Genomic DNA, 21131 nt, shown 5'->3' with positions numbered 1-21131 from the left:
AGACTTCCAGAAAGGTATTGTCTCATAGTTCTGGAAGCTAAAAGTCTGAAATCACCTTCTTCTTTTTTTAAGATTTTCTTTTTTTATTGAAGTATAGATGATTTACTATGTTGTGTTAATTTCTGCTTTATAGCGAAGTGATTCAGTTATACATATATATACATTCTTTTTAAAAATATTCTTTTCCATTATGGTTTATCATAGGATACTGAATATAGTTCTCTGTGCTGTGCAGTAGGACCTTGTTGTTTATCCATTCTATATATAATAGTTTGCATCTGCTAACCCCAAACTCCCAATCCATCCCTCCCCCATCCTCCCCCACCTTGGCAACCACAAGTCTGTTCTGGATGTCTGTGAGTCTTTCTATTTCACAGATAGGTTCATTTGTGTCATATTTTAGATTCCACATATAAGTGATATATGGTATTTGTCTTTCTCTTTCTGACTTCACTTAGTATGATAATCTCTAATTGCATCCATGTTGCTGCAAATGGCATTGTTTTTTTATGGCTGAGTAGTACTCCATTTCATATATGTACCACATCTTCTTTATCCATTCATCTGTCGATGGACATTTAGGTTGTTTCCATGCCTTGGCTGTTGTGAATAGTGCTGCTATGAACATAGGGATGCATGTATCTTTTTGGATTAGAGTTTTGTTTGGATATATGCCCAGGAGTGGGATTGCTGAAGCATATGGTAACTCTATTTTTGGTTGAAATCACCTTCTTGATGTTACAAAGAGTACAGGCCTTGTTGTCCCCAAACACGGTTTGATCCTTAGATACAAAGGAGCCAGAGCTACAAGGAGCCTCGGAGGCCACCAAGTCGAGAACTTGTCCCCTCTTTCAGTACCGACACTCCCTTCTCATGACAATTATTGTGTGACAGCCCTTTCCTGAAATGAAATTGAAACTATAACTCACCTATGTACATACTTTCAGAATAAATTCATAATAAAATGTCCTAACTATAATATATAAGAATAAATAAAATAAAGTGTGTAATAATATGTATTTCAATAGATAAAGGTTTGGACACAGTTATACCAGAATGATGTAAACAAGGAGTTAGGTATTTGTGCTACTTATAGTGGACAAGTTTGGATAAGAAGTTAATATTGGGGCTTCCCTGGTGGCGCAGTGGTTGAGAGTCCGCCTGCCGATGCAGGGGGCATGGGTTCGTGCCCCGGTCCGGGAGGATCCCACATGCCACGGAGTGGCTGGGCCCGTGAGCCATGGCCGCTGAGCCTGCGCGTCCGGAGCCTGTGCTCCGCAACGGGAGAGGCCACAACGGTGAGAAGCCCGTGTACCGCCAAAAAAAAAAAAAAAAGAAGTTAATATTGAACTGAATGTGTGCTTGACATTTTCATATGCTCATGAAGAATCTTCTTAAACATAATACAGCCAGACATGCAGATTGGCCCAGAGGTGATTTATTCGTGGTGCAAACACTGCAGGTAACATCGCCACAGGTGCCATGATTCTTTCCAAAATGGGGAGGAATGCTTGGTCAAGTTCCCACCCGAGGGTAGGGAGCTGGGGTATTTATACACTAATTCCTGTTAGCTATTGGATGAGGGCTGCTCCTAGTAGGCATTAATTCCCCAGAATGCCAGCTGCCCCCTGGCACACAAGCATGCAGATGCTGGCAGCTGGACGTGGACCTCACACACCGCCATTTCAGGTTCTAAGGGGTATGGGAAAATACATAGCATCTGCTACCATCCAGGGGCAGATAAAAGACATCCAGGGTGAAGGCTGAGGAGAGGGGGCAGCTGGCAGCAGGAAGTGGCAGGAGGACCCCAGGAGAAGCAGGTGGGGGGGATGCATTTGCTGAGGCTCGCTAATGGTGGACCCCTAGGAGGATGCCCACAGAGTCTGCCACCCGGCTCCCAGGAGTCCTTGGGCTGCAGTCCTGTCTCCATGAGCCCTGCTCACCCCCGGGTCCCATTCTCCCCGTGAAGCCTTGTCACAGCTTGGACTCCCCAAGCCTGGCCACGGAGCCTAGGTTCCTTATTTTCTTGCTTGCGCTGGCAGCCTTAGGATGACCCCCCATTACTGAGTAACTGGCAAGTCTCTCTGGTTCATACAACCACGGAGCCCATATCTAGGGTCATCATTTCTAATGATGAGGAGGAGGATGAATATTTCTAGAGCCCACACTTTGTTTATCTGTTGTTCTCATCCCTTTCTGCCAATTAATCTTACGCTAATACTCAAAACAACCTAGATAGATAGTGTTATTAACTTCATGTTACAGACAAGGTGACGGAGGCACAGAGAGGTTAAGTGACTTGCCCGAAGGCACACAGTAAGTGGTGGAGCCTGGTAAGAAACCTGGGTGATGTGGATCAAAAGCCCATCTCAGAGGGAGACGCAAGAGGGAGGAGATATGGGGATATATGTATATGTATAGTTGATTCACCTTGTTATAAAGCAGAAACTAACATACCATTGTAAAGCAATTATACTCCAATAAAGATGTTAGAAAAAAAAAAAAGCCCATCTCAGGCATACTGCCTCTAACCATTAGTCTACAAAGCCTCTCAATTAAGTAAAGTGACTTCCTGGCCCTGAGCCTTGACCTTCTGTCACTGAGGGATGCCCTTGCTTCACTGTCCCTCTCAGGCTCTGCCCCTGTGTTAGATGGAATCTAGGTTGGAGTTAAGAGCAGCCTTTTGGGGTTATGCAGGCCTGGGGTCAAATCCCAGCTCTGCTGATCCCTGGCTGTGTGACCTTCGGAGTCGGCTGCCCCTCTCTGTGCTTCCGAGGCATTTAGTGGGGTTGAACGGGATAATGCATGGGAATACTTGCAGAGAGCAAGCTCTCCTTGACACAGATGGTTATTATGGGTTTCAGGCTTTGGACAGGGTCTGTCCTGAATATGGGGGTCCAGCTGAACCCCACCTCTAGAGTTGACCCAGCTGCAGTGCCTGGGACCAAGTCTGGCCCGAGGGAGGGAGGGGCGGGGGCACCATCCCCAGTACTGCGCTGGCCTCCTTGCCTCCACTGACCCATAACCCTGGAGCCTGCCAGGGGCCTTCCTGGTGTAAACTGAGACCAGGCATGGACACTCTTGCCCAAAACCTAGAACATAGCAGGTGCTCAATAAACAACAGCTGCAGCAGCAGAGAAGGCTTCAACTACAGCATCAAGAGCTGGTGGGCAGGGCGCCCTGAGCTTTGGAGATGGACATGAACTTGAGTTCTGGTCCCACCTCTTAAATGTGGTGGCACTTGGGACAATTTACTTCAGCACCCTGGGCTTCAGTACCCCTCTCTGCAAATGGAGGTCATTATCACGCATCACAGATGAGAGCTGATTCTATAAAGCAATAGTGGACTCGGTGACAGTAGGGGCTGGAGAGCAGTGGCTACTATTATTCTTGTTAAAATTGTTGCTGTGGCAACCGTTGCTTCCTTTTCTGTGAGGTTTCTCTGCCCCTGATGGATACATCAGAGGGTGTAGGGCTCAGAAACAGAGGTTCTAGCATCAAAATACAGGGTTCAAACCTCAGCTCTGCCACTTCCTGTCTGTGTGGCCCTGGGAAGGTGATACGGCCTCTCTGAGCCTCAGTTTCCTCATCTGTTAAATAGGATTAATAACGGTGCCTTCCAAGGTCTTCGTTAGGATTCAACAAGACGATGATGAATGAAAAGCCCTGGCACTGGGTCTGGTGCTCAGTGAGCACTGATGGATAAAGCATAACGAAGCCTCTCTCTGTGAGAGGGAGGAAGGAGTGGGTGCTGGTGGGAGGAAGGGGTGAGGAGGGGTAGGTGCTGCCGTCCCCACATCCAGGGAGTCAACCCCTGCCTTCCACCTGCCTCCTTGCTGGGTGCCCTCACCCACCCCAGCTCTGCCCTACACACCAATGTAAGAATAATTCGAGGTGATTTCTCAGCTGTGCATATTTTTTTAAGCACACAGGCTGAAGTAACTGGAAATTGCCCCATTTTATTTAATGTCTTCCTGGGCCCCCCCCCAGGCCTCCCCCATACCAGCGGCCTTTAGCCGTGGGGAGGCTGTGGGAGGCTGGAACGGGCTGCAGGGGCAACAGGGGAGCAAGGTCGGAATTGGCTCCTGGAGGTGGGAGGGGTGATCCCCGGAGGCCAGCTGTCGCCTGTCAGACGGGACAGTCCTTCCTATTCCCATGGCAGGGAGGGGGGCGGGGAGCGGGTGGCAGAGGAAACTCACGTGCGCAGCCACGGTGTCCCCCCTTGGGCTGGAGGAAGCCACTGAGGCTCAGAGCAGTGATGGTCAGGGCTGGTGGGTGGGATGGGGGCTCAGCCCTTGAGCCGAGGCTGCAGAAGATCTCTGGGCAGGGCAACAGTCACCAATGCATGGAAGAGAGTGGGTCGGGGCACCATACCATCACGGCTCGCCCGGATCTCTGCAGGAGCCCCCCAACTGGTCTCCCTGCTTCCCCCTTGGTCCCACCGTCTCTGCTCTGCGCCACAGCCAGAGCGCTCCTATTAAACCCAAAGACAGACCATGTCTCGCCTCGTTCAAACTCTCCGTGGCTCCCGCCCCCCGGAGAAGAGTCAGAGTTTCCCAGAGTCTGTGGAGTCCTGTGGAGTCCAAATGCTGACCGTATGCCCTCTCTGACCCCCTCCCCATCTCTTACTTAACCCTCCTTGCTGTGTCTCCATCACTCAGCCGCACTCCAGCCTATGACCTTCAAGCCTGTTCTTCCTCCACCTGGAATGTTCTCATGGGTCATTCAGGTCTGAGGTCAAATGTCACCCCCTCAGAGTTCTCTGACCACGACGCCATCACTGTGCATCCTTGTATCCCGCTTCCTTGTCCTTAGCCCTTCCCACCTCCTGACATTATATTCAAACTTTACCTGTTCATTTATGTTCTGTCTCTCTCATAGAAGGTGAGCTCTGTGTGGGTGGGACTCTGCTTTGTTCACCGCTGTGACCTCAGGCCTTGAACAGGGCCTGGAATTTGTTGAATAAGTTAGTGAAAATAGAGACTGACAGAGAGATGGAGGGGGAATGATGGACAGGTGGATGGGAGAAAGGATGGATGGATGGATTAATGGGTGAAAGGACTGATGCAAGGATGGATGGATGGGTAGATGGATGGATGGATGGAGGGAGGGAGGGATGGATGGAGGGAGGGAGGGAGGGAGGGAGGGAGGGATGGATGGATGGAGGGACGGAGGGAGGGAGGGAGGGATGTAAGATGGATGGATGGAGGGATGGGTTGATGGGAGGATAGAAGGAATAATTGAAAGAATGGGTAGAAAGATGGGTGGGTAGAAGGAGGGATGGATAAATCAATGGACAGAAGAAAACACAGAAATATGGAAGGAAGACTAGAAGGATGTGGATGGATGGATGGACTGACAGATGGAGACACAGGCAGACAGACACAAAATCGGGGCAGGATGCGCGTGTGGTTCTGCCTGATAAGGACCAGAGCCTCAAATGGGAGCACAGCTCACAGCCCTCCCTTGGGGCTCTCAGAACCCTCAAGCCCCAGCCTCCTTCATCCTGCCCCTCCCCTGGGCTCTACCTGGGGCCCAGCCCCCTCAGAAAGTGACACGGAGGAACATGGCAGGTGGGGGACCGGCCCCAGGCTTTATTGAGCAGATTCTGGGGAAGGGTGGCCAGACAGGCCCTCACCCCGGCCCTGGAGCCGCCTCTTCTTGCCCTTGCTGCCCCTCAGGGCGGGCCTGGGCCACTGGGGCCTGGGCGCCCTTCAGCTGCTGAGGAAGCAGCCCCGCTTGTGCCACTTCTGGTCGCGGATACGGCGCACAGACTGCAGCTGTGGCTGGTTGGCGTCCCACTCGTTCCAGTGGCGGTACTCACCCCGCTCAAACACGTACTGGCGGCCGCGGTAGCCGGGGAACTCGTACCCAACCCACCTGCAGGGAGACCGAGGTCGGGGTGAGGATGGTCAGTGTCCAATCTCTTGCCTCCAGCCAGACCGAGTCTTTTAAAACCATGCTCTCCACCTGCCTAAATCCCTCCCTGGCTCCCCAGTGCCCTCGAGATGAACTCAAACTCCTAGTCCTGCCCACAAGATTCTTCACGTAGCATCTCTAGCCTCATCTCTCATTCCTTCTTTATACCCCACACTCCAGCCTGTCTTATTCTATTCTCCTTGAACCTGCATGTCTCTGAGCCTTTACACATGCTGTTCCTTCTGCCTGGAATGCTTGTCCTTGCCTCAACCTTATTTCATCTCCTCTTTCATTAGTATCCTTTACATATCAATTCAGATATCTCCTCCTCCAAAAAGCCCTTCCTGACACCCCCAGGCTGAATCAAGTGCCTCATCAGGACCCTCAGAGCCCCTGTACATCCCCCACCACAATTCTGATCACAACAAATTGCGAATAATACTATGTCCTTGTCTGTCTCCCTATGAGACTGTGAAATTCTTGAGGGAGGAATTGTATAGTTCTTGTTGCCCCCATACCCTGACCATAGGTGATAACTTAGTAAAAAGTTGTTGAATACATTATTATCAGGTAGAGGTGGCACCTTTCAAGGCCCAACCCCAGACTACAAGCCTGCAAGTGAGATACAGTCACCTGGACAAAGGGATGGTGATCCTAAGATTGCATTAACAGAGATATCAAGCCTAGAAGGAGGGAGGTGATGAGCCTGCTCTCCTATGTACTACTCAAGCCACACCTACATACAGGCTGGGTTCCCTGGTAAGAAGGACAAGGATTGTGAAAAGGAAAAAAAAAAATAGCTGAGTTCAAGGGCCTAGGGATGTCCAGAAAAGGAGTGAAGACTTTGATGGAGACAGGTAAGGGGGACAGATTTCACTTGGTTAAAAGATAAAACTGTCTATAAGTCAAGGCTTCCTGGATATCCAATGGTACAGGAATGCAAGCAACTGGACATTCACATCATGGGCGATCTTGAGTGGGGCTTTGAGCAAGGTTGGTGTAGACACACTGACTTGAGTGAAGGGCCTCCAGACCTGAAGGAGCAGGAAACGTCAGCTGTGTAGGAAATTGTGAACAAGGATTCTGTGTGGAGCCAGAGGCATGCTAACTGGAGGACAGGGCAGGGGCAAGAATGGGATCAGGTTCCCTTACGTCCCGTTGATGGCCCGGACGCTCGCCACGCGGTCCTGGAAGCCGTGAGCCCAGAGGCTGGGCACGTCATCGTCCACTATCTCCATCTTGCGGCCGCCGAAAGCCGGGTTCTCAAAGAGATGCAGCTTGTGATCCGGACCATCCTGGGGGCAAAGACCACAGGGTGAACCGGCTGCTCCCATGCCCAGAACAGGGGGCAGGGAGGCTCCAGGAAAGAATTAAGTCAAATAACGCCCACCCCCCGAGCTGGTCTCCTTAGGAATTTGAGAGCCAGAGAGCTGTGAAACCAAGAGGGGTCTTTCAGGTCTGGTTAAAAACTCCGTCATTTAGCAGATAGGGACACCGAGGCACAGAGAGGGTGGCAGGAGATCAGAATTATTCATGTAGAATGCCAGCTAAGCCCTCGGCTGAGCTTGTGAAAGGAGCTTGCCTCACGAGCTCCAGGCATGTCCTGCTTCTAGGCGCTCTACTCACAATTTGCAGAGGCCGGAGGGACAGGAGGCTGTCACCACGGTGGCTGTTGGACCACGCGTCCCAGCGAGGATAATCCCCTTTCTCCAGGACATACTGCTCCCCGCGGAAGGCCCTGCGCTCAAATGCCAGCCACCTGCAGGAGGAAAGAGGCCTGGGTCGCCTCTGCTGCCCTGGGGGAGAACCCAAGCCTAGTGAGGGGGGTGCCCGAGAGCTGCTGACTTTTGACCCTGCACCTTCCCTCCGACGCTACTACTGATCCCCGGTCCTGGTATTGAGGGAGCTGCTGGAACATACTGGGAATTGAGACTCTGAGTCAGAAAACCATCCTGGGGAAGAGTATTGAGAATCTATTTTATGTGCAGCCTCTGTGTAGGCTGCTCAGAAACATTTTATTTTATTCTTTATTTTTATTTAATTTAATTTTTTGGCTGCATTGGGTCTTCATTGCTGCACGTGGGCTTTTCTCTAGTTGCAGCGAGCGGGGGCTACTCTTCACTGCAGTGCGAAGGCTTCTCATTGCGGTGGCTTCTCTTGTTGCGGAGCAAGGGCTCTAGGAGCGCGGGCTCCATAGTTGTGGCTCGCGGGCTCTAGAGGGCAGGCTCAGTAGTTGTGGCGCACGGACTTAGTTGCTCCGCGGCATGTGGGATCTTCCCAGACCAGGGCTCGAACCTGTGTCCCCTGCATTGGCAGGCGGATTCTTAACCACTGTGCCACCAGGGAAGTCTCTCAGAAACATTTTAAATGCAATGCCTGGCACACAGTAAGTATTCCATAGACATCTGCTCCTTTTCCTCCTTCTCCTGCCCCTCCCCCTCCTCCTCTTATTTTTCTTCTTCTTACTATTATATTGTTAGTGCTATTACGACTATTATATTATAATTTTTTTTTTCGGTACGCGGGCCTCTCACTGTTGTGGCCTCTCCCGTTGCAGAGCACAGGCTCCGGACGTGCAGGCCCAGCAGCTATGGCCCATGGACCTAGCCGCTCCGCGACATGTGGGATCTTCCCGGACCGGGGCACGAACCTGCGTCCCCTGCATCGGCAGGTGGACTCTCAAACCACTGCGCCAGCAGGGAAGCCCTATATTGTAATTATTTATGTGCATCCTTCCATTCATTTTCACAAAAACTCTCTCTGAAGTATGTACCCTTATTATCCCATTTGACAGATGAGAGAATAGAGGCCAAGAGGGTGAAGCACCTTGCCCAGGATCACCCAAGTGGGTAGTACCAGAGCCTGGACTTTCCACCTGAAGAATTCAGGGTCCAGCTGGGACTCCTGCTTGCCATGTGGATGTGGACAGGACATGTGACCACTTTGGCCTCAGTTTCTTCATCTGTCAAGAGGGATTCAGTGATATAAAGCACATTAGAATTTAGATATTATCATCATTATTAAAACTATTACAACTATTAAATCCCACTAGTAGGCACTGAGCTAGGTGCTGGGTGTCTTCCTGTGTTCTCTCTCCACAGCGCCCTGCTACTGACCTCAGAGGTGGAGAGTTAGAAGGATTCCAAGAAAATCACAGTTCAATGCTCTTATCTTACAGGTGGGAAAACTGAGGCCAGAGATTGGAAGGGAGTTGCCTAAGGTCCCACAGCAGATCTAGAGCTTGATCCTGGACCTCCCGACTTCCAGAGGGCTCAGGGCTGTGAAGAGGGGCTGGGGGTGCAGGTACTCACGGCCCCGACTCCACTTGGATGGAGCCCACCTTCTCCAGCAGGCTTTCTGTCAGGTTGGGGCACTCGGCCGAGAGCTCGCACCGCTTGCCCTGGAAGTTCTCCATTTCGTACACGATCACCTGGAAGGGCAGCCTCCTGAGCATCCCACCGGGGCAGGGTTCCCAGCCCCAGTCTGTGTCCTGCCAGGTCCTCCTTAGGGCCTTGGTGGGAGGTACTGCCATCCACTCCCTCAGCTCTGCCTGGTACAGGCCTGAAGCCAGCACCGCCACAGGTCTGCCCTGCCCCCTGGTGGCCATGGGGGGAACACCTCCAGGAACCCCCATTAATCCAGGGATTGTAATTCTGGTATCTGGCCGGAGGCAGTGCAAAATCAAGTAAAGCAAAATGACCAAAATAACCAGAGGGATAACTGTAGGGAAATGAAGCCGCTGTGGTTAGGAGGGACTGTGGGCCCCCTTCTAAGCTTTTCAAGAGAAGCCAGAAATCTGTAATTTCCTTAATGTGAAATTTCTCCATTTAAAAAGTCTTGTGCAGGACAAATAAAACTCCAGTTTGCAACAGTTGAACTTCACCAGTCCCTATACCCCAGAGGAAGTGGTTGCAAAGGCCGAGGAAGGTTTTGCCTCTTTCAACTGCCTAGAAGCACAAACTGCCTTTGTAGCAGGTCCCTGGGGAACACTGTCTCTGGTCATTTTATACAAGGGTCAAGGGAGGCTCAGAAAACGTCCTGGGCTGCACAGCAAATTAAGTGGAGGCATAGATTCAATAAGCCAGCTGGCTCTTTTCTCCCGAGCACTGGCGTGGTCAGGGGAAAGCCAAATGCCAAAAGGAGCCAGGAAGGGCCAGCAGTGATACCCTCTTCTCTGGTGGGTGGCTGCCTCTGGGCAGCTCTCCCCAGGGGGCAAGCTGGGGGTCCACAGGGCAAGGCTGATTCACCCACGAATCAGGCCCAGAGCCAGGCAGGCCTCTTTGCTGCTCTTCCCCTCCCAGTGTGCACCCTTCTGGTTAAAGCCCCCAGTTATCTCCTTAGTCAATTCATTCCCAGACCCCATCTCAAACTAAAGCCCCCTGGATAGCTTAGAAAGGACAGAGCCGGGACTTCCCTGGCGGTCCAGTGGTTAAGACTCCGCGCTTCCAATGCAGGGGGCGCGGGTTCGATCCCTGGTCAAGGAACTAAGATCCCACATGCCACGCAGCACGGCCAAAAACTAAAAAAAAAAAAAAAAAAAAAAAAAAAAAAAAATGACAGAGCCAACAAATCCCAGCTCTCAGATTCCTCCGTTAGCTGGCCATGGTAATGGCACATGCATTGAGCTCTCACACTGAGAAGTGTGGGTACCATCCCCATTTTAAAGATGGGGCTGTTGAGGCCCACAGAGGGCCGGGGACTGGACCAAGGTCAGGCAGGAGAGTCAGTGCCGTGTTTCCCGAAACCCGCATTGAGACTGGCAGGGTGCGCGTGACCAGTTCCATTTTGCAGACAAGGACACAGAAGAGGAAAGATGGGGCAGGGCCACGAAGTGAATTCATCGCAGGGCGGGGAGACGTCCTCGTGGGCCAAGCTGGCCGGAAGGGCTGCAGCTCCTTTCTGGAGAGAGGCTGCCTGGCCAGAAGGCTGACCCCGAGGACCAAGAGCAGCCCTGGGCCCAGAGCCCCCGGGACCCCCTCCCTGCCCGGTACCTTGTAGCTGCCCCCGAGGCCTCCGTGGCTCTTGCCGGCGGCAGCCTGTTCCGGCGCGCTGTGCTGCTCCGCCATCGCCTCAGGAACACCTGTGGCTTCAGTCAAAGGCAAAAGAGTCACCAGGTGCACCCGGGCAAAACCAGGTGTTGACGTGATTGGAGTCGAGGCTGAGCTACAGAGCTTGGCTGACTCTGAGATGTGGTCATTGCTCACAACCTACGTGTGGTCATTCAGTCATTCAGCAAACATCCCCTTAGTATCTACTATGGACCACAGGGACCGGGACAGTCAGGGGGGTCAGGATCCCCATTTTACAGAGGGCAATCCTCAGGCCCAGTGAGGTGGGGCTGGGACTGGGCTCCAAAGCGCGTGCCCTTCCCCCACACCCGGAGCTCTGTGCGGACACAGCACCTCCAGACCCTGCTCAGAGGGTGGGCGTTGCCGGGGTTTCCTCTACAGAAATCTCTCCCGCCTCTGCACCCCAAGCGGTAGAGTCTTTTGTTCACTGACTCCTACACTTGCCAAAGATTCCATGAGAACCCAGTTGCTGCCTGGCCCTGTGCTGGGTGATGGAGAGGAAGAGACCACAGACTGGTGGGAGATGGACAGACAGACATCTAGAGAAAGCATGATGCCGGGCCAGGTCCTGGGGCATCGGCTCCAGTCCAGTTTCTCTGCATTCACTTATTCATTTCATATGCATTTACGGAGCACTTACTTTGTTCCAGCCACTTAAAGAGACAGACACAAACAGACAGACAGATAGCTCCCCTTCATCCCTAGGGACTGTGCCACACACCACTGGGCCTGCATTAGTCACGTGGAAGGATTCTCTTGACGCTGCACAGACACATAGGACTGTTCTCCTGCTTATCAGCACATGCACAGGTGTACACACACACACACACACACAAGCTCCCGTGGTCATTATATACGGTCACTTCCCACCTGTTGCACAAACACAGCCCCTCTCTCTTGCACACACACATGCCCATTTCAGACATCCACAGTGGCCCAGAAGGCACCTCAGCTACACCCCACATTCCTGTAAGTAGATGGGCTGCGTGGCCCATACACTCAGGACACAGGCCCAGGGATGCGTAGCCTGCGGGCTGTCTGCCTGTGTCCAGCCTCAGCAGGAAACAGGGCCTGGTCCAGCTCATGGAGGTCCAGCTCACAGAGGATTCTCAGATGTGGCAGCCCCCCAGTTTGCCCATTCCCCTTCCTCAGCGGTGCTCAGTCTTTGTAGGCCCCCTGCCCTAAGCTCACAGCCAAGGGCTCGACCCTGCCCACCCCTCAGACACCAGCTGGCTTGGTGGCTGTCCTGCGTCCTCCCTCTCGGCTCCAGCCCTCACGTGGATCCCCGGTTGGTGCCGGGGGCCAGCTGTGCACGCCCCCCCGGAGACCACCAAGGTCCGGGCCTGCCTCTCTCTCCCCACATACCCAGAATGAACCTGTTGCAGTCGCCTTGAGAACAGAGGGGCCGATGCCGTCTGCAGACTCAGTCTGCTTCTGCAGGGACTGTCCTATTTATGGGCGTTTTCTGACAGCCCAGCACATCCTGGCTTGCTGAGGCAGCGCCCTGTCCACCTGATTCTGTGCGGGCCACTTCACCCCAATAGCAGGCCCAGGGAGGCCCCCATGCCTCTGTGTCCTCAGCCGTGGCCTCTGATGACTTCCTGGGGGCAGACGGACCGCATCAGCTTTGTGGGAAGCCCAGCAGCACCAGGCAAGGGGGCATCGGGGTGTAAAGATCTCAGTGTCCTCAACTTCCTTCCTTTGGCTTCTCAGCTCCACCATCTTCCTATTGAGGTGCATGACATCCTTCGAATGGCTTCAGCTCTTAAAGTGAGGCGTCCCAGAATCTCTCAATTTTCCCATATGCCATGTGGCCTAAATTTTAAGTCAGATCACCCTGAACATACCTTCCAAGTTGGGTGTAAATCCATCCAAACATTTCCACGAGATGTGGTAACAGGCCTAACAAAGGTTCATTTTCGTTATACAGAAGATTCATTATACAAAGATTCATTTTCATTATACATTTCGTTATACATTGACGAATAACGGTGACCATTTATTGAAGACCTACTATGTGCACGGCACTGGGCCAGCTTCACGAGCAGTATGTTCAATCCTCACGCAGCCCTCCTTAGGGGAGGAATTATGATCTCCACTTTATAGAGGGGGGAAACAGTTCAGAGATGTGGAGTCACTCACCCAGGGTCACACAGCAGAGAGGAGGAGAAGGGGTTGGCCTCCTCCAGGGCTCAGCTCTTAGCCTAAATAGAAATAAAGATGATCACGATAGTCCCTTTATTTATGACAAAAAAAAAGATCCATGCATTTTGTGTGTGTGCCTAACAAAGTATAATTTTGCCTGATAGCTACAGAATTTCCTGGCTTTTCGAAAGTTTGCCTTTAGCTACTTTGCTTTTATGAAAGACCTACATTAGTACCTGTTTTTTTAACGGAAAGAAATCCAGAGAATTTTTGCTTTTACAAAAAAAGGGTGAAAAGCAAAAATCACGTTGTGTTCTTTTTTTTTTTGCTTTGTTTTTTTATTTTTATTTTTTACAACTTCATTGGAGTATAATTGCTTTACAGTGGTGTGTTAGTTTCTGCTTTATAACAAAGTGTATCAGTTATACATATACATATGTTCCCATATCCCTTCGAGCCACGACAGTGGTGAGGTGAGCCCCAAGCAGCGAGTGGTGCCACCAAGTGCCTTCCGTGGGAACCACACTCAGTATCTCAGCATCAAGCGGCCAGAGCTTTGAACTGTGTCTGAGAGCATCTGTGCTTTATCTCCATTTCTTCTGTGCATCTGTGAGCAAGATGTGTCCTCAGGTAACTGCTTCTTCAATTTATGCCATTGCAGCTTAGGAAAGGTTTCAGAGGAACGCTCTACTTTCGGATAGTGGAGGGGAACCTGTATTTAATGATTGCTGAATGAATAAAATAATCAGGGCAAAGGGGTGAATTGTTAACCAAGAGGGTTTTCTTTTGTTGTTGTTTGTTTTTAGCTAACATTCTCAAGTCAGCATAAAACCCAACCTCCTTGCATCCCTGGAGATGTGGGTGACAGCTGGGCTCTGGAAACAGGTGGATTTGTGTGACCTTGGGTGAGTGAATGAAGGTCAGAATCACAGCTTCATCTGTAGATGGAGAAGCTTCTCTCTCCTCGAGCCATTGAGAGATCACGAAAGCAAAACACTCAGCACAACGTTACCTTCTAGCTTTTAATCACTGAGGATCCTGCCTACTGTTGACAGTTCAAACCAAGAGACTGCTTCCTTCTGGTGCTCATGGAAAGCAGAGTTGATCTCAACCCCTTAACCTGGATGCAGCCGCCACCTGCTGGGGATATAAGGGGGAAGACAGAGGTGCGACAGCCTATCAGGCCTGACCCCCCCAGCCTCCTTCAGTTCCTTTTGGATCCTGAAGGCCTACTATATGCCCAGGTTTCCTGGGCCACATTTCTTTAACCTAGAGTTCTCAATCTTGGCCCTATTGCCATTTGGGGCCAGATCGTTCTGTGCGATGGGGTGTGAGGGCTGTCCTGCACAGTGTACAATGCTGAGCAGCATCCCTGGCCTCCACCCACTAGATGCCAGTAGCACCTCCCTTCCCTCCCTGTGATAACTAAAACAACATCTCCTGTCATTGCCAGATGTCATGCGGGGGACACAATCCACCCAGCTGAGAGCCACTGCCTTTAACTTTTGCCCACTATTATTGCTGTCACCACCCCCATTCTGGAGAACCTGGGGGTTCAGAGATACCCCACAGCCAGGAGGCCGAATGAGGACCCAGCCCCACGTCGAATGGAGATCCTGCTTTGTCTCCATTGGCCCCCTTTCCCAGGACCCCTGCTGCGCCCTCCCGCTGTCTGGCCCCCAGCTCGGCACAGCGGAGAGGCTGACTCAGCTGGGGACAGCCATGCATGCATGGGGGAGTCCATTCATTCACACACCGACACGCTGACGTCTCCAGTGCCGTTCGCGTCAAAGCTTTATTTGCTGTTTTCAGAGTCTGAATGCAACGTCTTTGTACATGCAAAGGTCATTTTGTTTTAGGGCAGTCGACCAGATTCCCAACTGCTCTGCTGTGCGTATGAAACCTCTTTACAGTTACAAAATAGAAAAGCACTGGTAGACATCCAATACTCTGTGAGGTCCGGGAAGCCCCGTTTGTTTTGGTGTTAAAAATATAGGTTTTTCTAGATGAATTCTCAGTCACACGATTAGAGATCATTTCTGGGACTGGATAAAGTGCCGGTCGACCACCTTCTGTTCAGAACTCCTGGAGCCTGTGAATTCATAAGGCAACTGCAAGGACACCACCTGGCAGGACGCTTCAACTTTCTTGCACACAGGACTCGAGTTCCTTTTCGATCGTGACTCAAGTATTGGAGGAAGGGACCCAGAAGAAAGGTTAGGAAAATACATAGTGTACGTATATATATTTCCACTCCCCCCCTCCATCTTACAAAGCATTTTGAGGATCATAATCATCTGGGAAGTGCAGGACTTGTAGGACGTTGGTATGATTTAGGAAACGACACAGTACAAAATATCTTCAGTAACACAACAGATGACTTTTATGAGCCCCGTATTTACAGGATCTATAAGGCTATGTGGAATGAGATCATTCTTTAGACAACGGCATCACGTTTTTTTTTTTTTAGCAGGCGTGACGCCACCGGAGATTGTTAAAACGGTGCCAGGCTGATTCATGGGAGGAGATGGTGTGGTGCCAGGTGTGAGGGTGACTGTTTAAGGAGATTCTGGGAGGTCAGCCGTGAGCGGCTGAGAGGTTACCTTGCTGGAAATCTCAGGCTGACTTTCCAGGAACCTGGCTTTCTGGCCCCCTCCCTGCAGGAATCAACCTAGACAAAAGAAAGAAATCTCTAGAGGGGTGATGGGGGCCAAAGGAGATACAGACCAAGACTCAGCACATTCATGCCTACTGGTTTTCTACACGGTTCTACGTTTCCAGACCCTCGACTTGCCCAGAATTCCAACAGGGTAACTCCTGGCAGCTTCTCAGCACAGGGCTCAGATCCATCCCTCCCTAAGGGGGTGGGGCCCAAGGTGGACCCCCTTCCAGATGTGGGGCAGGTCCGCTCTCCCTTAAGTGGCTCCCTCCTACCCCATGGAATCACGAAGCCATGGGGCTTTTTTTTTGCTTTCCTGTTTTATCACATGTTGGAGGAGGAAAGGCACAGTCGGAGGCTATAGAAGGATTCTCCATTACTGTAGTGACTTGCCACAGCATAAATTGGAGAGGGCGCAATTCCCGTTGGATAGAGTTTTTCTCCCACCTCCCTGCAGACCTCACCCTGAAATGCTAGTCTACACAAAGACAACCATCATCTAGCTTCCTGTATTAAGGGACAGGGCTGTGTGGGAGGGACCACAGGGACGGAGGAGGAGAGAGGGAGCGGCTGGCTTGAGAGTCCTCTCCTTGGGTGGGACGCTGTCTTCCACGCAGGCCCACGTCACCTTTAAGCAAGCATTTTGTTTTGGAGGTGATCCAGTGACACATCTGTGGGTTTTTAGCTTTGTAATGACGCCTAGCTCCTGGGGCAGTCTGGGGGTATCGTGATGAAAAATATAAATGGACAAGGCAGCTGTCAGCACCAGGTGGGAGCAGTTGAGGTCTCCTTCAGGGAAATCATGCCTAAGGTTTTTCCAAATCCCCTGCACAGCCTCTAAGGTTGAAGACCTCAGGCTCACCTCTATTCCGATACCTAGAGTTGGCCTCACTTCTTCCTGGGAAGCACAAGGGAAAACACATTTGTCTGAAAGCACACGACTTTGCTTGTCCCCTGCAAAACCTCCCCATCTGATTGTCCTTTCCCCGAATCCCAGACAACATGAGGCCGTCAGGGCAGCATCACTCAAAGCCCCCAACATTCTAAACTCCACTGGAGTTTAGTGAGGCTTCTCTTCCACTGGAGTTTCTCTGGTGGTACTGAGAGATTCTCCACAACGCTGATTTTTGAGGCCTCACCATGGAATTTTACAGGCCAAAGGCTTCTGTTACATTAGGCAAGGGACCATGAAGAAGGGGATCTACTGGAGGGAAAACGATACGGACTTATCAGAAGACCGGCTCTCAAAATGCTGACGTGCAAAGGGGGTGTGGGGGGATGGAGGGGGAGAGAGAGCGTGTGAGAGAGAGAGAGAGGGTATACTTTAAAAAATCACCTATCTATCCATCTTATTTTTGAGGCATTCTGTATAAAACTCTCATTTAAAGAAAGCCAAAGGCCCAGGGGAGGAGGGCTGGATGAGGGCGGGTGACCTGACTGCATACAAATGATTAAGGCATATTAAGTTAGCTTAAAAGGAGACAGATTTCCAAAGGTGGCTCCAGGCAAACTCAAGAAACTAGCATACAACCCCTTGCTTAGCCCCCAAGAGCTCACCTGGTTTAGAAAGAGGAGAAATAAATAACCTACTCGCCTGGCTATCTGCAAAGGCTCTAAGCATCAGTTGCTGAGAACTTCATTGTACTGATCACAGCAGGAGCCAGGGCTTACGGGAGCCTGCACTGCGTAGGCCACTCCTGACCCACCGTGATTGTCTGCTCAGCGGTGAAGGGATGAGGCTGCTGTGGTCAGTTTCAAGGGGTAGACTTTGTATGTCCTCATCACCAAGGAATTAAATGGATTTTTATTTCCAATCCAGGTGTGGGAGCTTAGGTAGAAGACCTTCAGGTCAATCTTGTTTTCAAGTGTTTTTCTTTCCTGTTGGGCATACATGGGATGCAACATGACTAATTCAAAACTGAGAGTTTTGCATGGTGAGTATCACTATACTGACCGAACAGAGCAAGTCACTTCCTACTGCCTAAGATGGTACCAAGGGGCCTTCCCACCTTGAGAAAGGCAAAGAAAGACAGCAGCTGAGAAAAGACATCAGGGTCAAAGCACACCAGGAGTGTCTTTTAAAGAGGACCTATTGACCTGGACACCACAGCAAAATTGAAATAAAACATGAACTGGATCTTTGAAGAGTAAGAAAGAAAAATCAACTGAAGCAGTTCCTGAAAGGATTAAATCCCCAAATGGCCAGAGAGAACGACTGACCACAAACTCAGGGAATGAAGAGAATACAAACTATGATCAAGCAGGACCAAATCTCCAGACACACATGCATGAGGTTTCCAGATGCACAAGGTTGCCCGGGTGACGGGCTCCAACAATTGCCCATCCAGTAGCCAAAGCTCAGCCAACAGGACTCAGGGAGGGAGGGCCTCTCACCCCCACCTCGGTCACTGTCCATGGTGCTGAACCACAACCCCTCTCGGGCCCGGGTGTTTGTCTTAACCTGCAGAGACAGGATTGGTCTCCATCCTGCCATCCCCAAGAGAGGGAAGAGGTGGTAAAGGGAGATAAGGGAGGAAGAAGAGCTGAGGAGACAGAGACTGAAGGAGGGGTGGCCAGGGAGAAGGGAAGCAGGTTTTGACACCATTTGCAAAGAACGGATTTATTAGGAGAGACTTTCACCTCTTGGGAAGTCCATTGCTGAGCAAAGATCCATTAAGCAGCTCAGCCCCAGTGCTCCTCAGCAATCACAGGCTGCCCTGTGAACTGCCCAAGCATCTCTCTCACACATGGGCGTCTCCCGGGCAAGGTTGGCACAAAGTTTATGGCAACTCCAGACATGGCGGTGGGCCGGCTATCCCTGGGATGACTGCTGGGGCCTTGGGCTCAAGAGGTGGAGGAGGCTGGTGTGGAGGATTTCCAAAAACAAAAACAGAGTAGCCATGACTGGAGACCCCAGAGGTCTTGGAGATTCCTGGGAATGAGCTTAGAGTTGCCAAGAAAAAAAGAGGCAAGGCAGGTCTATACTTGGTTACCTAGCATCTAGCAAGTCTGTCCAGAGTTCCTGGGCTGGGGGTCGGGGGGACTCCCCTCTAGAGAAGGGCTTTCAGCAAGACCCTCCCTTCCTGCATTTGGACCTAGAAAAAGCACCTGGTCAGGTAGAATTGGGGGGAGGTTGGGTAGAAAGAAGAGGTGAGAAGAAACAAAAAGGACCCCTCATTCATCGTTTGTCCTGAGACCAACTGGGAATGGATCTTTTATGCCAGCAGCTCAGGTGTTCAGAAAGGGACTTTGGAGAAAAAGCCTCTCGGGTGGGTCTGATGTTTGGGAGGGAAAGGCACTGCCATTTGGGCTGCAGTTTTTTGAACCTTGAGGCCAAGGGACAAAGGTCACCCTACAGAAATCAGAGCTCGAATGAATAGGAAGCAGGAAAATGTACACCAGGGTGACAATTAGAATTTTTAAAAAGCTTGGGGTAGGGATAAGATAACCTGAGATGATTGGATACTTCAAGCAAACTATTCACACGCCTCTCCTCCTGTTCTTTAACATAAAAACATATATACATATCAAATTTCAAAGAAAGTTGGCTGGATTATTGCTTTATCGCCTTCTAAAGCAAACAAAACGTGATGTACAATGGAACAAGCAAGCTCTGCACACAGCCCCACTGGGAGGATAAATACACTTGAAAGAATGAGGGTGGGTTGTTTAAAGATCAGAACTGCTGATTCTCCGAGAGGGAGAAGGAATTAGCCAAAGGAGCGATCAAAGCCCCCAACCCGGTGGTACTGCTGGGACCACAGTTACAGCAGAAAACGTTTGGTTTCATCTTCCTTGGAAATGTCCTTTAGAAAAAAGACCAGCCTTGGGTGGGGGTCGGGGGAAAGAGGCGCTTTCACGACTTAGAACCCAGGGGAGATGGTCCAGCCTTACATCCATGTTCCTGGAGCTGCTGCAGGGGTTTAAAATGGGTAGAAGTGCACATTTTTACATTAAACAAAACAAAACCAAACAACCAGCATGGACATTTCTGGGCCGCCTGGCTTCTTTCCCAGCCTGAAGTGCTGTCTGGGGAGACGGAGCACGTGCTCGTGGAGGGTGAGACTTCCTGCCCCATCCGTCCGGGAGAGCCTGTGGTGAGGGGGGGCATTGGGCAGCCTTCTCCACCTGACCGACAGACCGACCGACCGGAAGGGCCCAGGTGTGTGCAGAAAGCAACGGCAGCAGCGGGACCTCGTCTTCGGGTACTGACAGTTAAGGCTTGTTCATTAGATGTGGCAGTGCCCCCTGGAGAGGAAGGGACAGTCCTGGTGTCAGCAGGGGGAACAAGAGATGCCATTTCTCCCCATCGTCGAGCCCTAAACACTTTTCTGGTGCTCCCCAAGACGGCCAGCCCACAAGCTACAGGCCAGGAAAGACGACGTTTTTTTTTTTAAGGGGTGGGATGGGGAAGGTGGCGGGCGGCTGGATATGATGGAATAACGTGAAATTTAGGGTCATGTCAGGGTGCCAGCATTGGTGTCCTCAAATGGATGGCCGGAAGCTTAACTGAGATATCGTGGGTACAGCACTGAGCACTGAATAAACACAGGCTCTGATCCCTTATCTGAAATCCTAGAGCATAGATTTATCGGGGAATTTAGAAATTTTGAGTTTATTAGATACATATATACAGACATATATATGCTTATATGTAAATATTATGTAACATATAATACATACGTACATTATGCAACACCCCCATAATTAAGCACATAATATGCTTGCAGTATTATGTATGGATATTCATATAAAATGGGGAAAACAGAGTCTAGTATTTTATCCATGCAGGTCAGGTTTTGTCACTAAATAAGGGATGGAGATGCTTCATTTTGCGAGCTTTCTGGATTTCAGGTTTGTGGAGAAGGGGTGGTGGGTCTCCTGTGCTGCTCAGAGCACAGCTGACTCTGATGGAGCAAGAGCCATGTGTTCCTCCCCCAGGGACTTCCGGTCCATTCTCAGGGAGCCCTCTGGACCGCTCGGCAACACGGGCGCTGCTACCCCATTTTACAGATGGGCAAGCTAAAGTTCAAGAAGTTAAATCATTTGGGGCCCACACCAGGGCATATCTAATCGTTCGATTTTTTAATTTCTTTTTTTTTTCAAATTAATTTTTAATTATACAGGTTGTATAGGAATGTAGAAATTGGGGACATTTCAGATTAAGCTGTCCTGCCCGTTCAATTTATAAAGGAGGCCTGAGATGCAGTGAGAAGGGCTGGCCAAGGGCATGAGACCAGAGTCCATGCCCTTTCCACCCACCCCAGGCCGTCCAACTGTGGTTTTTTTTTTCCCTAAGAAGAAGCAGATCATTGCCACCCTCTTTACGGGAACCCAAA

General features: G+C 50.8%; 2 protein-coding genes across 5 annotated transcripts in view; both read right to left on the bottom strand.

Moving 5' to 3' along the window:
- Nucleotides 1-5607: 5607 nt before the first annotated feature.
- CRYBB3 (crystallin beta B3) lies at nucleotides 5608-10985 on the bottom strand (the record flags this gene model as incomplete). Its single annotated transcript, XM_082640770.1, has 5 exons — nucleotides 5608-5880; nucleotides 7072-7214; nucleotides 7546-7678; nucleotides 9231-9349; nucleotides 10911-10985. 5 exons carry the CDS (start codon nucleotides 10983-10985, stop codon nucleotides 5715-5717), a joined length of 636 nt encoding a protein of 211 aa, XP_082496896.1. The 3' UTR covers nucleotides 5608-5714.
- Nucleotides 10986-14909: 3924 nt separating this feature from the next.
- Nucleotides 14910-21131, bottom strand: part of KIAA1671 — a 187283-nt gene continuing 181061 nt past the window's right edge. For all 4 annotated transcript variants that reach the window (XM_082640080.1, XM_082640081.1, XM_082640083.1 and 1 more), the window contains one exon: nucleotides 14910-20040. The gene's annotated coding sequence lies outside the window, so the exon portion shown is untranslated. The remainder of the gene's footprint in view (nucleotides 20041-21131) is intronic.

The sequence above is a fragment of the Mesoplodon mirus genome, assembly GCF_964341445.2.
Source record: "Mesoplodon mirus genome assembly, chromosome: 13".
NCBI classification, from domain to species: Eukaryota; Metazoa; Chordata; class Mammalia; order Artiodactyla; family Ziphiidae; genus Mesoplodon; species Mesoplodon mirus.
Note: the sequence above shows the minus strand (reverse complement) of the source record. Positions and strands in the feature narration are given on the sequence as shown.